The sequence below is a fragment of the Neodiprion fabricii genome, chromosome 6 (assembly GCF_021155785.1).
Source record: "Neodiprion fabricii isolate iyNeoFabr1 chromosome 6, iyNeoFabr1.1, whole genome shotgun sequence".
NCBI lineage: Eukaryota > Metazoa > Arthropoda > Insecta > Hymenoptera > Diprionidae > Neodiprion > Neodiprion fabricii.
The window spans coordinates 6,872,888-6,886,864 of NC_060244.1; the positions used below are offsets into that span (position 1 = coordinate 6,872,888).

A 13,977-nucleotide genomic window follows, 5' to 3' on the forward strand; every position below is an offset into this window, starting at 1 on the left:
ATTACTAAATGAAAATTTTGCGACGAAATGACCATATCATTTTCGTGGAACAAATTCATCATCACTCGTTTATTGAGATTTCAAGTTCTGATCGCCGTTTTCTTTTATTATACTCTTTGTTTCGGTAGTTCATGATTATTATAATGTTACATCATGTGGCATATGCTTTTTAGAGTAAATGTCTCGAAGTCTTGCTGTTGAATTTAAAAAAAAAAAGACTTGGGTAACATTTTACTCTCAAACACGTATTTGCTGCGTTCAAAAAATGTCAAAGTTTGCCCGTACGAGTGATATTCTTTCAAAAAGAAGCCCGTCGAGTTATGAAATTTGATTTAATTTATATGTTTTCATATTGTTATTAGAATAAAAACTTTGTGACGTAATTAATTCTCTAAACCGGAACTTGAACCCGGAACTTTTTAAGCGCCCTATTGATACAAAAATAATTACAAACGTGCAACATGCCGTCGCCAGATGCGGAGGAGCACTTGAACCGTCGAGAAGTTCTCCTCTTGCATAAAACCTGATGCTGGTTCACGGTGGGCGTTTATAGTACAACATATCCCGTTCGCCTTAGGGTGCTGTGAATATTTTCTTTTATCTTACGAAACAAAGTATTTACTAATTCACTCTTCGCGTTAAAAGCACTAATCTTTGTGTAATTCGAAAAATATTAGCAAATATATATATATAATAAACACATTTTATTATCTGAATCACTAAAATAACATCGATCACAAGCTTTGTCGACGGTAAAGGATCTCTCCGAGGTCCCGAGCGCGTCTTTATAAATAAAGAAGCAGGTGTCCCGACGCGAGACACGGGATACGAAGGGATAGCGGATGATGTCTCTGTCTTTCGTGGGACCGGACCCTGCAGGGTGGTAGGGCCCGGTGTATGGTGTATTCTATGCATCCATACATATTCTCACCGAAGATCACCATAGACATGCTATTTTTGATCCCAACGCTTTGTGGGAGGGTGTCTCTCGCGATATCCTGCTTCGTCAAAGCACATGGCTTTGGTTCCTCAGACCTCGGGCAGTCGCTGTTCCGGCTTAGAACCGTCAACATTGCTTTACCGATTCACCGCGGTCCGTTAATTTTACTACTCTGTTATGTCTGACAATTAGTACAGTTTAAGTTTTACGCGGTGCCTGTATATGTACGGCATTGACAGCTTGTTTTTACTTCGCTATTTTTACCTCGATATTTTTTTTGACAATTATCACCTACGTCTGTGATCGTACGTCAGTGGTTCTTTAGTGTGAATTGTGAATAATGATGTGCTTTTAATTGTTTTTTCTTTTCTTTTCTTTTTTTTTCCCTATGCCAACTTTTTTACGGTAATTAAAATTATGAGTCTGATATTCCAACCACGGTGTTCGGGGTGTCGACTTCTTTTGAAAATGAGGGAATTTATTTATTCGACGTAATTGAGAAGGTACCGGTAATTAAAAAATAATTGTTTCAAACCAGTGGGAATTCTTAATGGAAATGTTTTCGTGGTTTTAAATTTCGAATTTAAGGAAACTGAAGGAATTTGTAATTAGATGCGGGTTGGGTCAGTAAGTTAGAGTCATAATATTTTGCCACTTTTGAACAAATAAAATTCGGTCCGATACGAGTAGAGTATAGTGATTTTTCAACGCGACTTTATGTTAACACGGTTAGCGTTACGCGGTTAATATTACGCTTTGACGTATAAATTATTCTACAAAAGAATAAAATCAGAAACAAGTGGAATTTATTCTTAACGCGAAAAATACTCGACAAAAATCAGGAATTATTACAATTGAAGTTCTGTACTCGTTTCATCGAACTGTTGTAATTGCTTTACATCAGCTTAGATTAAACCGATTGTTTAATGGTAATTGAATAATAATTGTTAGGTAAGGTAGGGAATAGACGAAAGGTAATATTGTAACGTGATAGTTGAATGTAAAAATTAAAAAAAAAAAAAAGTTTGTTAACTAAAAAATTGTCAACGTGTGGTGCGTACGTGTGATTTCAGATAAATATACATATATCCCATCGAATTGGCGAGATACGATTTTATGTTTTTGGAAGGAAATGACGAGGATATTTGATTGGAAGTTAAATGCTATCTCGAGCATTTTCAAGCCACGTTGCTAAGGGTTTAAAGTTACCGAAAGAGGGAAAAAAAACAAAAAAACATTTCGCAGAGACAAGCAACGCGTGTAACATTGCACGCGCGGAGGTCAGTCATCTAACAAATATCAAGACGCCTATACCTACAAACTGCAGGTTGCAAGAAAGTCTGAACGTCAACGTCAAGCTTGCACCGTCACATCATTTATCATATTCGAAAATTTACACGCGATCGTGGTAAGAGTTGAAAAAAATATTTCTATCCAGATTCTATTAGTACGAACCGTTTTATCAGTGACGATTTTTATGAGAAAATGAAAGAGAGTGAGAGAGAGAGAGAATGTGGAAATGAATCATAAAAGTAACGAAAAAAAAACATAATAATAATGATAATAACAATCTTAAGCCCCTTAATTAAATGTACGGTTGCATATACATTTATATGTTATCAACCAACCGTCGCACAGTAGATAGCATTGATTCAATAATTCCAACAACGTTGAAGAGCGTCAATAACAATTATTCAAAGCTATTTGCCGCTTCGAGTCGTCTCGTGTTTAGAACGTACGGGCTCATTAAAAAGGTGGCATACCAACTTATGTATGTAGTATATTTAAAGTTTTCTGTCTACAATTTTACTGCTTCGTCACCGTTGCAACAATGAGTTACCCGATATAGAATTGTGACTCGTTTGTCGCAAACGGAGTTTTTCAAAGCTTGAAAACAAAGGAGACACTTATTATATCAGTTAGCAAACCAATACCAATTCCGGGATGCAGATAAAAAAGATATAATACATTGTAGATGCATGTTTTCATACAGACTTATTCAAGAGCAAGAGAGAGAGAGAGAGAGAGAGAGAGAGAGAGAGAGAGAGAGAGAGAGAGAGAGAGAGAGGCTTACAAAGTATAATATACGATTATGCTTTTATTTAAAAAAAATTTTTTTTTTTTTTTTGAATCATATCATAATAAGCATAGAATTTAAGCGATTTAAGGTGATGGATACACATTCCTCTGAACAGCCGCAAAAAATATTGTACATCATACCTATGTATATTATATCTGTCGGATTCCGATAAGAAAACTTTAACGTACGTATGTACCTATGTACGACGCTTGTGCAGGTAATCGGGTCTGATATATAAACACGCTGATTTACCACCGATTGCGCATGTTTTTATACACCTCTGGTAATGCGTTTTTTTTTTTTTTTTTGTCACCGTCAATTCCTCCGCTACCCAACGATACGCGCGGGTATGCGATCGTTATCGGTTTGTCATATGTAGAAATCAAATTTACAAAAGATAAATCTGATTCACCGAAGCAGCTGGAACTGTGCCGGTAACGCGTATATAAGAAATTTTCGTACAATTACGATTTACGGAGCATTGGATTTATTGCAATGCGTTTTATATCCGCGGTTCTAATTCAATGCGAACGCCGCTGTTTGAGAAATCTTTTCGCAGTAATTTTTCAAAAATACAATTACCACATAAATGCCTGTATGAGATAAATAATGAAAGTGACAGCTAACTGGAGATGATGAAATCGTGTATAAAAATAATCGCAAGGATATGTTATTGTATTATGTTATTCCATGATACATCCATATGTAGATCGTTAACCGGACGACATAAGACACGTTGAACCGTTCTTATCGGAGATAACAACAAAACCCCAGCGGCGGAAAATTGTCAGTGACGATTCGTCAGCGAGAATCGACGGTTCGCGATATTTAATTTCTATCTCTCCGCGTACTTACTTTCCCCCTTGAATTCTTAATTCTTTGTTTTGCGACAAGTCGTTGTTACATTTGTTTTCATTGTACGATTATTTCCGTATTGGCATTCTATTGCGGGAGAACTCATAAAATTTGTCTGAAAAATGTCAAAATCTATCTGCAGACATTGATAATTCAAGTGAATATTTTGGTAATCAAAGTTTTTGACGTCACGAGACTGATATGAGAAAGTGAATTATGCTCTGGATGAACAATGAAACAAACAAGTCGAGATTACTTTTGTATTAAATGTATGTACGTCGCTTTGTAGTCCTGAAATGTCTTGAATTTGACCACCGTTAACGATCGAACTGCAATCCTTATGCAATTCATCTTGTTAATTCGAATATCCAAAGCATTGGTACCATTTTTTTTTAGAACAATTATATTCACGTTATTTTAATACAACCAAACAACAGTTTCCTTACATTCTGAGGAACAAAGATGACGATGTTTTAATGAATATTTGATTGCTGAGCGTCTTCCTGTGACCCATATTGATAACTGCATGTACAGTTGTATCTATATTTGATAGTACTTGTGTATCTATGATATTGAAATTTCGTTCGATAATTGTGGCGGTTATTTGAATACTTTGACAGTGCGGGTTAGAAGTAATATAATGCAATAAATCTATGTGCAGTAACGCTATGATCTTTTGTAAAATCAGCATCGCGTAAAACTTTCACTGAATATTGCTGATGAAAGTCAATTTGACAAGTTTATATTTACGTCTACAGCGCTTTGTCATATCCCGTGCGGTAATTACGGTTTAAATTAAAAGTATAGTGATGTGAGTCTGCAGAGCAGTGCACAAGAAATACACGTTATAAAAGGCTAAATTTAAAAACACGCCTTCATCCGCTTCCTCGATAAAAATGGAGTTCTGTGTCAAGTGTATTAACTAGTAAAAGCACGTCTTGTGAGTACAAATAATCATTATTCTGTTGTCAAGATAATAAATTTTTTAAATATCGCCAAGTTCTATATTAGTCGAGTTTATAGACAATCTTACGATGAAAATACGCTTTATTTTCAATTTGTAAAATATGATCGGTTTTACACGGTTGTTTTAAGATTATATATCGGCAAATATTACCACAGGTTCGTCAACTTTTACTATAATTCAATAATTTCTCACAACAGTAAATAATACACTCTATGTAGGTAAATCGTCTAGCTTTATTAATTCCTACAATATCTATACAACTATGCATATGGTTACATACTAATAATGCCGTATAACGACGAGCAACGCAACGGTCCAATAATCTGCAGCGGTTGTTAATGTCCTATCTAAAATCGCGATTAGATTAGGCTAAAAATGTTCACGCATTTTCGACTTTCACATTTACTGATTTATTAACATGTGGTCAGAGAACCGACACTGCCACTATAATACTTTACACGTTAAATTTTTAACAACGGATCAGTATATATTCCTATAGTTTCTTTTTTATTTATAAATAGATTCATTTATTTTCACGAGAAAAAAAACCAAGCTTGTACAAAATCCAAAGCCTTTTCATCACTACGTTTTTTCTCGTTAACACTATTAATCAGAGATTGCATTTCTTCTACCGATGTTTCAACATTTCTGGAGCTGGTGTTTGAACCTTCTCGATAATTTTTTGGCGCGAAGTTCTTCGAGATATAATCGATATTATACTTGAAAAGTTCTACTCGCTATTAGAATTATACTGCAAATTGGTATTTCAGGTCGATTGATCATTTTTGGATTGAAATAATTATTCACTTCGTATCAAACGCTTAAAGAAAATTCATTTTTTCTTAACGAGAATTTTATTTCTCCCCATTATACCTGATGTATTATACCTGTACACAATATAATATATCTGTTGACTTTTACCATGGATTCTATTCGCTTCTAAATTCACATAATTTTCAATTTAGATTTAACACAAAGGTATGTTTTGTGGATTGACAGTGCAAACGATTCGCTCAAGCATTGAATAAGTTCCCCTGTGTTCTGTATTAAATTATTTATTTATCTTAACTATCATAATTGTTACGGTGGACTATGAGGAAAGAGCTGATAACAGAGACCACTGTAACCGAATTAGGTTGAAGAAAAAAAAATAAAAAATTGAACACGTACTTTTAGTATACGGTTGTTAAAATTTTTCTCCACTTGTATCACGTAGGAACATATTTAAAAAAAATAAAGTTGTGCTTACCGGTCTTGTGCAGTATTGCGACACATACTCGTCATGAGCAAAATACTAAAATATCCTGCAGAAGCCGAATCATTACTGAAATGGCGTAATAAATATCCCATTACTCATGGGATAATGATATACTTTTAATCGCTTTATCTGATAAAACTGCTACTACCGTTTGGAAAATAATACCTTGGTGGATACCGTGCATGCGTTCAATCGAAACCATTAGAAATTTATCAATCGGAGGATATCCCGTTGCCTCGACTCAACATTGTATATTATTAAGTTTTACCGAAAACTTCTGCAGCGTTTCTTTCATCTTAATTGTGTCGTAATTCGTTAAATAGATTCACTTAAATTTTAATTTCTTGTGCACCGCAAATGCTCGGGATTAATGTCGGAACGTGCAGTTGACGATAATTAGTATCATCATCCAAGACACTTGATGCAAACAATTGCTTCACATGCACTCCTGTTATGCTTCCGGGCTCAGTTTACTATTGATACACCTATATTTATACATATCCAAATATTTATCGACATGCTCGGATTGTACATTTTTAAGATACATCCAATTGTCAATGAATATAGAGCTGTTATAACAAGTTTATCGCATTTGAGGGGGGAGTAAGAGGAGAGAATAACACAAGCGGTCATTTTTTCCATTTGGAATACCTTGTAAAGTCATTCAATTATTTTTATCAACTTTATTATCTATCAAATATCATGGGTTTTCCTGGTTGTAGAAATAGTAAAATGATCTCTATGATTTTTGAATCGTTTCGAATATCTTTTAGTTATTTTCTAATATAGTTCAACACGGATGTTTTATTGTCAATCATTGTCTTTGCAGGTTTTAACTGCGTACGAAGATGATACCAAGAAAAAATATCAAATTTGTCCTCTGCACGTTTTACCTCTTATATTCTTTCGAAAATGGAGGAAAAACTGTAGCAGAGACTCGTCAGAATGACGCAGAATTTTCCGAAAATACAATTTCATCGAACGATTATGAATCCGAGTATTCGTCGGTGTCACCAACTGTGAACTTGGAACCAGATACAACAGTTGACTATTTTAGCACTACTAAAAATTCGGAAACTCGATTGATTGACGATACTACCGATAACTCGACTACTTTGACAAATGGAACGAGCTCTGAAGTCAATTGTACAGGTTTACAATCACCCCATTTTACATTTATAACATTAGAGATCTTGAAACAACGTTATACAGCTGTAATGGCTTACAAATATCGACTCCATTTATACAATATTTTACGAATCTTATTGTTTCAGACACGCCAAGCTCTGTACAAAACTTAACAGTATCGAGCACGTACAGTAGCCTTACTTTGAGTTGGTCACCTGTGGTATCCAGCGAAGAGTGTATACAACTGTATAACATAACATGGAATTCAGAATCTAGTGACGATTTCGATTATGATATCGTATATTCACCTGCCTCAGAGTACGTCATCTCAAATCTAACATCGTGTACGTCATACGTAATCAGCGTAGTGGTAGTTGGAGAAAATGGAAATGTCAGTAACGCAACAACTGTTACAGGCAACACCACCGAATCGCGTAAGTGTGTAATTAATGGGTATTAAATATGGAGTGAGAGAGTCGTGTTTATTAAATTTTTATCAAATGACAATTATTACAGAAATACCGCAGGTGAATAATTTGGATGTCGAACCACTTGAGTATGGGCTGAACGTTACGTGGGATCCTCCGGACAATCTGTCTTGCTTGAAGTATTACCTCGTCAACGTAACAGCAGAGGGTGATTTTGTCGAAAATTTAGCAAATGCCTCGAGCGAAGTAACATTCTATACGTTTAGCAACTTATCAGCTTGCACGATGTATACCGTACAAGTAACTCCTATCAGTACAAACGATAACTACGGAACTGCTTCTCGTATTAACGGCGAAACATCAGCTTCCAGTAAGTTGAAATACAGAGTATTACTTACAGATACCACTATTCATAATTTCTCTATTACTTTTCGAACAGTTTTTCAAAAGAATCTTGTGAATATACTGTTAACAAATAAAGAGACGCTTAGTAATATGAATTAATCAAAAAACTCCCGAACTCTTTGATATATGACAAACTTTTACCATTATATTTACAGTATCTGAGGCAGTTAGTAATCGTACTGTTTGATTTGACAATTTCTTGTTTTGATTTACAGCTCCAGGCGCAGTGAGGAATTTGACTGTACTAACGCAGAACATCACTGAGTCCTCGATATATTTAACATGGTCAGAACCATCTTTAAATCCAACTTGTGTTTTATACTACAAAGTTGATACGTGTTACGAAAACAATTGTACAGAAGACATAACCGCGAGTTTATTCTACAACGCAACTAGTCTCAGCCCATGCCGGAGTTACACGTTTAACGTCAGTGCAGTTGGATCTAACCATTCATCAGAATCAGCGACAGAAACGGCACGAACCACGTATCTCGGTATGCATGATTTATATCTTGATAATTAGCACCAAGTAATTATACAAATTTTGGACTGGACCTTAGAAATACTTAAAATTCTAGTCTATAATTACACCTAGGTATTTTTATTTTGATTCACAGCTCCAGGCGAAGTGAGTGGCCTGGCTGCACCATCCCAGAATGTAACTGGGTACTCGGTGTATTTAACTTGGTCCGAACCCAGTTTAAATCCAACCTGTATTCTAAATTACAGTATCAGTATTTGTAACGATAACAATTGTACCGAAAACCATACTCGTGATGTATTCTATAACGCTACCAGTCTCGATCCATGTCTGACCTACACATTTACCGTCAACGCCATCGGATTTGTTGGTTCATCTCATACAGCCAATACAACTGCTACAACCTCATATGTCAGTAGGTATAATTTATCTGCTTGTTAATAATAGTAAGACAGTATCTCAGTAATAGATTTCTTTATTCTGTGTTGAAAGTTGAACAAGAAAAAGTATAATGCTTGTATAGAAAACCTGAAATTTTTGTCTCTTAACTCACATTACGATGTAATTGAAATTTGTAAACATTTTTCTATTATCTAGATCAAATTTACGTTAATTGAACATTGGCCCCTCCTTTCATTATAGCACCTGGAATACCGACGTCAATGACAGTAACGCCTGGTCAATATTCCTTGTACGTTTCTTGGGAACCACCATCAACTGCACCGACGTGTGTAAACCATTATCAAGTAATGATATTAAATGGGACAACACATTCCATTACAGACACGAATATTACACTATCTGATTTAATTGCCTGCAAATCATACATCATTCAAATCACCCCTGTATGGACGAGTGACGAGGGAGAGTCTGGTACTATTGAAGGCACTACTGAAGAAAGCGGTGAGTTGGGCTGAAAAGAAAACTTCACTTGAGGTGGTAATTTATCGAAATGGTAGGTAACTTCAAGTTCAAATTTTGTTTCAGTCGATGACCCACCAGTGCAAGATATTGTACCCTGGGTAACTAAAAGCACAATTTCAGTCGGCTGGCACATTGACAGGGACAACAACGAATGTGGTCTTACTTCCGTCCTAACTTATTGTAATTATACAATAAGTGAAGGACGCGGCTATGAGTTGGTCAACGGATTTTCTACAGATGACATTTCGACTTTTAGTTCTGGAACCAATGTGACGATTAATGTAACACTTTATAATCTCAGTCCCTTCACATACTATGAATGCTACGGAGTGACTGTCAACTCTGCTGGGCAAAGCGTAAATGGAGAGAACGTTACTGTGAGAACATCTGAAGATGGTAAGCATCGTTATCCATTTTTATGTTTCTACATTTTTGCAACCATCAAAATGTACACTCGCTGTTGTTGCGACTATCAGCTTTTACTCCTACTCGATGCTAATATGCACTTTTCTTTTCACAGTTCCATCTGCACCTAGTTTAGAAGCACTTAATTTGACAAGTTCTACGTTTAATTTGGTTTGGGAAAGTCCTAACTATCTTCCAGGAAATTTAATTGAATATGAGATAATTTTGGGATTGCAGCGACTATTTCTTCAGCCTAGTTTCTGTATTTACAACGACTCGTCAAAAACTATTTCGGATATTAACGGAACAACTCTTGCATACGCTTACTTAGAGGCTGTACCTTATTCAAATTATTCTGCAAGTATCAAAGCAAGGACTAACGCTGGTTGGGGGAATTACAGCAATTATATCAGTTTTCAAACTCTTGCAGGAGGTAAGTAAGCGATACGATTATTAATATCATTATTATCAGCTATGTAATTCCTCGCTTTTGGAATAATGATAAATTAATCAACTATTTCAGTTCCTGGTGCTGTTAATAATGTTGAATATTCAAATAAAACAAATGCGAGCAACATTGATGTGTTAGATACATTTCTTAGCTGGCAACTGCCTTGCTCATTAAACGGAGAAATAGAATTCTTTAATGTATATGTAAGCGGAACGAGGGACGGATACGATGACCACGAATTTAACCGTACCTATAACGTTTCGGAAATCGTCGACGCAGATACGAAGTTTACAATGAATTTTGGGCAGCTGCGAGCAGAGTACAGTTATATTTTTCAAATCTCCACCAAAGTCAAGGGAGTTTCTGAAAAAGGACCCTTGACTAACTACAGTGTGATTTATCCTGCTGGGAGTAAGTTTCCTGATAATTAACTGTATTTCATACATTTATATTGAATTATTTCTGTTTCCATTATAACCGTGAATCTGTTTTCATATCAGTTCCACCTTTGCCAAGCAGTTGGTACATGACACAAATAAATATTGACCCGTACAAAGCTCAGAGAAGTTTGAGTACAGCCTGGGTATTATTGCCTTTGTTTGAAAACACAAATGGCGAAATCCAGTATTATGCTATAATGGTATCAGAGATTGGTCAAAGTACTCAAATTAGTCACAGATTGGATGTACGTAGTGGTGAATGGCCAAATGCGACTCTGTGGCAAGAAGCTATGCCTTACAATCCTGTTGTTAGTTATCAAGCGACCCCAGTCAGATGGCACCCTGCTTCAAGTAAGCGCTTTCACAGAGCTCAAACAATTTGTAGCCCAAGTTTTCTCATGTGATCTTACTCGTTGGTTTAAATTTATTCAACAGCAGATAATATTGTGGAGTCGGGGAAAATTAAAGCAATCAAATTTATGCTCGGTGGAAATCTCACATGCCCCAAATTAACATCTAACTCAAATCGTGAGGCGTCATACTGCAATGGACCACTTCAATCCGATTTAAAGTATGAAGTTCGTATGCGTGCATTCACCAATGGAGGATATCAAGATTCTGAAACCATCATCGTCATAACGAGTAACACAGTTATTACACTTAAAGATGATAGTTATTTTTATAACGTTGTAGACACTGCACAATACCACTTCAGTGTACAGATGTTTAAAATTAGTATAGAGGGTGTGTCATCTTGATTTTAGGAACGTCAAAATTCAGGTCAAATTGATAGCTGTTCATATTTGTATATTAGGGTATTTCACATTGAAATTTTTTTTTTATTTTCCTATGGGCGTATGCAAAAAGTGCTTGCTTTTGGTCCGAAATGAAGCTTTTAAAAGACTGCAGAGCACTATAGAACCAGTGATAGAGTGTGCGAAAACGATTTTTTAAGAAAGTGAAAAATCGATATTAGCACGCCTGAAACACATATTATCTCTATTATATTTTACAAAAAAATCCATTATAGCCTGAACAGATTCTATAAAGTCTATCACAGAGAAATGCTGATATAGAAGGGTCCCAAATGTGCCATAGTGCATTTCTGTGTAAAATATAAAAGAAATAATATTATACAGATAAAAATAAATTTTTTTTTACGATGCATCAACAGTAGCATTTCTCTGTAATGATCCGTAATGTCTCTGAAAAAAAAATTTTAACTGTGAAACTTCCTATTGAACATGTTAAACAAATGTGGATTAGTAGCGCTGTTCAGCTGTGAATTGAAAAAACAGAACCCAGCTTCAATATGTACTTATGGCTGAATTATGCATACTAACAAAAACCTTTACTGAGATTAGTAACGTTAACATTCAAATATCTAGACGTACTCTTAGTAAAACTCATCACTCTACTAATTCCTCTTGTTATTTGTTTTTCTTTTGTAACTTTAGAAGCTGAATTTAACTTGGGCTTGGTGATTGGGGTGGTGTCTGGAATATTGTTTTTTGGAATAATATTTCTGATGATGTTACTTATGCGGAAAGGCAGTTGGCAAGCGTAAGTAATCGATTTGGTAATTGTTTCTTCCTCGTGAATCTTTTCCGGGTGGGAAGATTTCTATTGTGAAACTGTCGAAAAGTGCTATTCAAAATTAGTGGTTAGTGGACTACTACTCCATGTAAAATTCTGCATGACATGGTCATATTACGTTTAGTTGCAAAAGTATACAAAATAATGTTGATTAGATTTCGGTTCAAGGTCAGATTTGCATAGCTTATCGAGTGAAAGTATTATCGACATGCCAGTTTACGTGGTTGTACATTTTCTTAAATTTTACATGGTATAGTAGTCGACTAACAACTAATTTTTCATAGCATTTTTCAATAGTTTTACATGAAAATTTTTTTACCAAAGTTTCTATCAGTTGTAATTCAAATATACAGATGAAATTTTACAGTTTTTAAGTACTACAGTACTTGGTAGCCTTGCGAGCAAGATACTTATAGATATACATTACATTAACTTGAATTTAAAGTTTTACCTTGTTCTTACACTAGTGTACGAGCAACATGTATACTTCTATGTACGTATGTATATCAAACTCGAGGTATATATTTTCAGAAATTAATCAATATTACTTCTGTGACTCTCAGTAGTTTGTTGTGTAAGTTGAATTCAGCAAGGTCATTCAATTTCGTAAATCTGCGACAGTATTATACTGAGCAACGAATATACAATAGCAACATGATTCTGATTGTAAGGATTCACCGTTGGTGATATCTCAAACCATAAAGTGTTGAACTAAACTAAAACAATTGTTCATAATCATGGATATTTTTAAATATGTTCGACGAAGGTGAAATATGTGTTGTAAACAAAAACCAAGCACAAGACTTAAATAGCACAGACAACTTGCAACTTAATTTCTTTAAAGTAACACCAAATCATCTCTGTGTGTATTTTCTAAATAAAAAAATTTAGGCCTATTTCACCGACATGACAATATATTAATTATATCTGTCAGATCGTTGCTTTTGTGCACAAACGACACCGCAGGGTTATTTTTTAGCCACCTAATTTAAATCTGACATTGTTTCAAGGTACTACTTATAATATCGTTGCTTTACATTTTGTGTTCAAAATGATGAGTAAGGAAGCATTGACCTGTGAAATAACTATATGAATGTGTAATTTTGATTTATCCATTACTCTACACTTTGATTTTTATCTTTCAGACTAATAAGAAATCCCTTGAATCCCATTGGACAAACGTCTCCTGTGCCTGACCCATTTTCAAGGAAGAAATTTGAAATTCACTGTCAAGATCTGAGTGTAAATCCAGGAAAATTAAGTAACGAATTTCAGCTGCTACAGACTCTAAGTGTTGACTTACAAATGTCAACAAATGTTGCAAGCCTGCAAGCTAATAGGAAAAAAAATCGATACACGGACATTTTGCCATGTGAGTTTCAATGTATGTGTAATGTGTAATAAACTCAACCAATTGTAATTATGAATTTTGTATTCAGATAATTATAACACATTTATTTTTCAAGTGTAGCACTTACTGGACATATTGTGTATTTCAGACGATTTTTCAAGAGTCAAATTGGAGATTATTGACAATGACCCAAACACAGACTACATAAACGCGTCGTTCATACATGTTAGTTGAAACGAATCAATTACACATATACATTATTATATTT

At 35.0% G+C, this 13,977-nt stretch overlaps 1 protein-coding gene and 1 long non-coding RNA gene across 7 annotated transcripts in view; one reads left to right on the forward strand and one right to left on the reverse strand.

Moving 5' to 3' along the window:
* Positions 1-13,977, forward strand: part of LOC124184676 (receptor-type tyrosine-protein phosphatase H) — a 16,999-nt gene continuing 3,022 nt past the window's right edge. The window contains exons 1-16 of one of the 6 annotated variants that reach the window (XM_046574659.1): positions 1-1,443; positions 2,014-2,348; positions 6,930-7,252; positions 7,375-7,662; positions 7,745-8,026; positions 8,277-8,555; positions 8,679-8,957; positions 9,185-9,445; positions 9,530-9,862; positions 9,987-10,304; positions 10,395-10,733; positions 10,823-11,113; positions 11,198-11,404; positions 12,220-12,325; positions 13,504-13,730; positions 13,858-13,934. In XM_046574659.1, the coding sequence (XP_046430615.1) occupies positions 6,949-7,252; positions 7,375-7,662; positions 7,745-8,026; positions 8,277-8,555; positions 8,679-8,957; positions 9,185-9,445; positions 9,530-9,862; positions 9,987-10,304; positions 10,395-10,733; positions 10,823-11,113; positions 11,198-11,404; positions 12,220-12,325; positions 13,504-13,730; positions 13,858-13,934 (3,591 nt within the window). In that variant the 5' untranslated portion in view covers positions 1-1,443; positions 2,014-2,348; positions 6,930-6,948. Of the gene's footprint in view, positions 1,444-2,013; positions 2,349-3,833; positions 4,816-6,929; positions 7,253-7,374; positions 7,663-7,744; positions 8,027-8,276; positions 8,556-8,678; positions 8,958-9,184; positions 9,446-9,529; positions 9,863-9,986; positions 10,305-10,394; positions 10,734-10,822; positions 11,114-11,197; positions 11,405-12,219; positions 12,326-13,503; positions 13,731-13,857; positions 13,935-13,977 lie in introns of those variants that run through there. The other 5 variants (XM_046574662.1, XM_046574664.1, XM_046574663.1 and 2 more) reach the window with 5 other exon arrangements.
* Positions 9,327-9,992, reverse strand: LOC124184692. The gene is made up of 3 exons (XR_006871242.1): positions 9,843-9,992; positions 9,542-9,724; positions 9,327-9,467 (listed from the first exon to the last, which is right to left on the reverse strand). It is a non-coding gene; the product is annotated as an uncharacterized LOC124184692 (long non-coding RNA).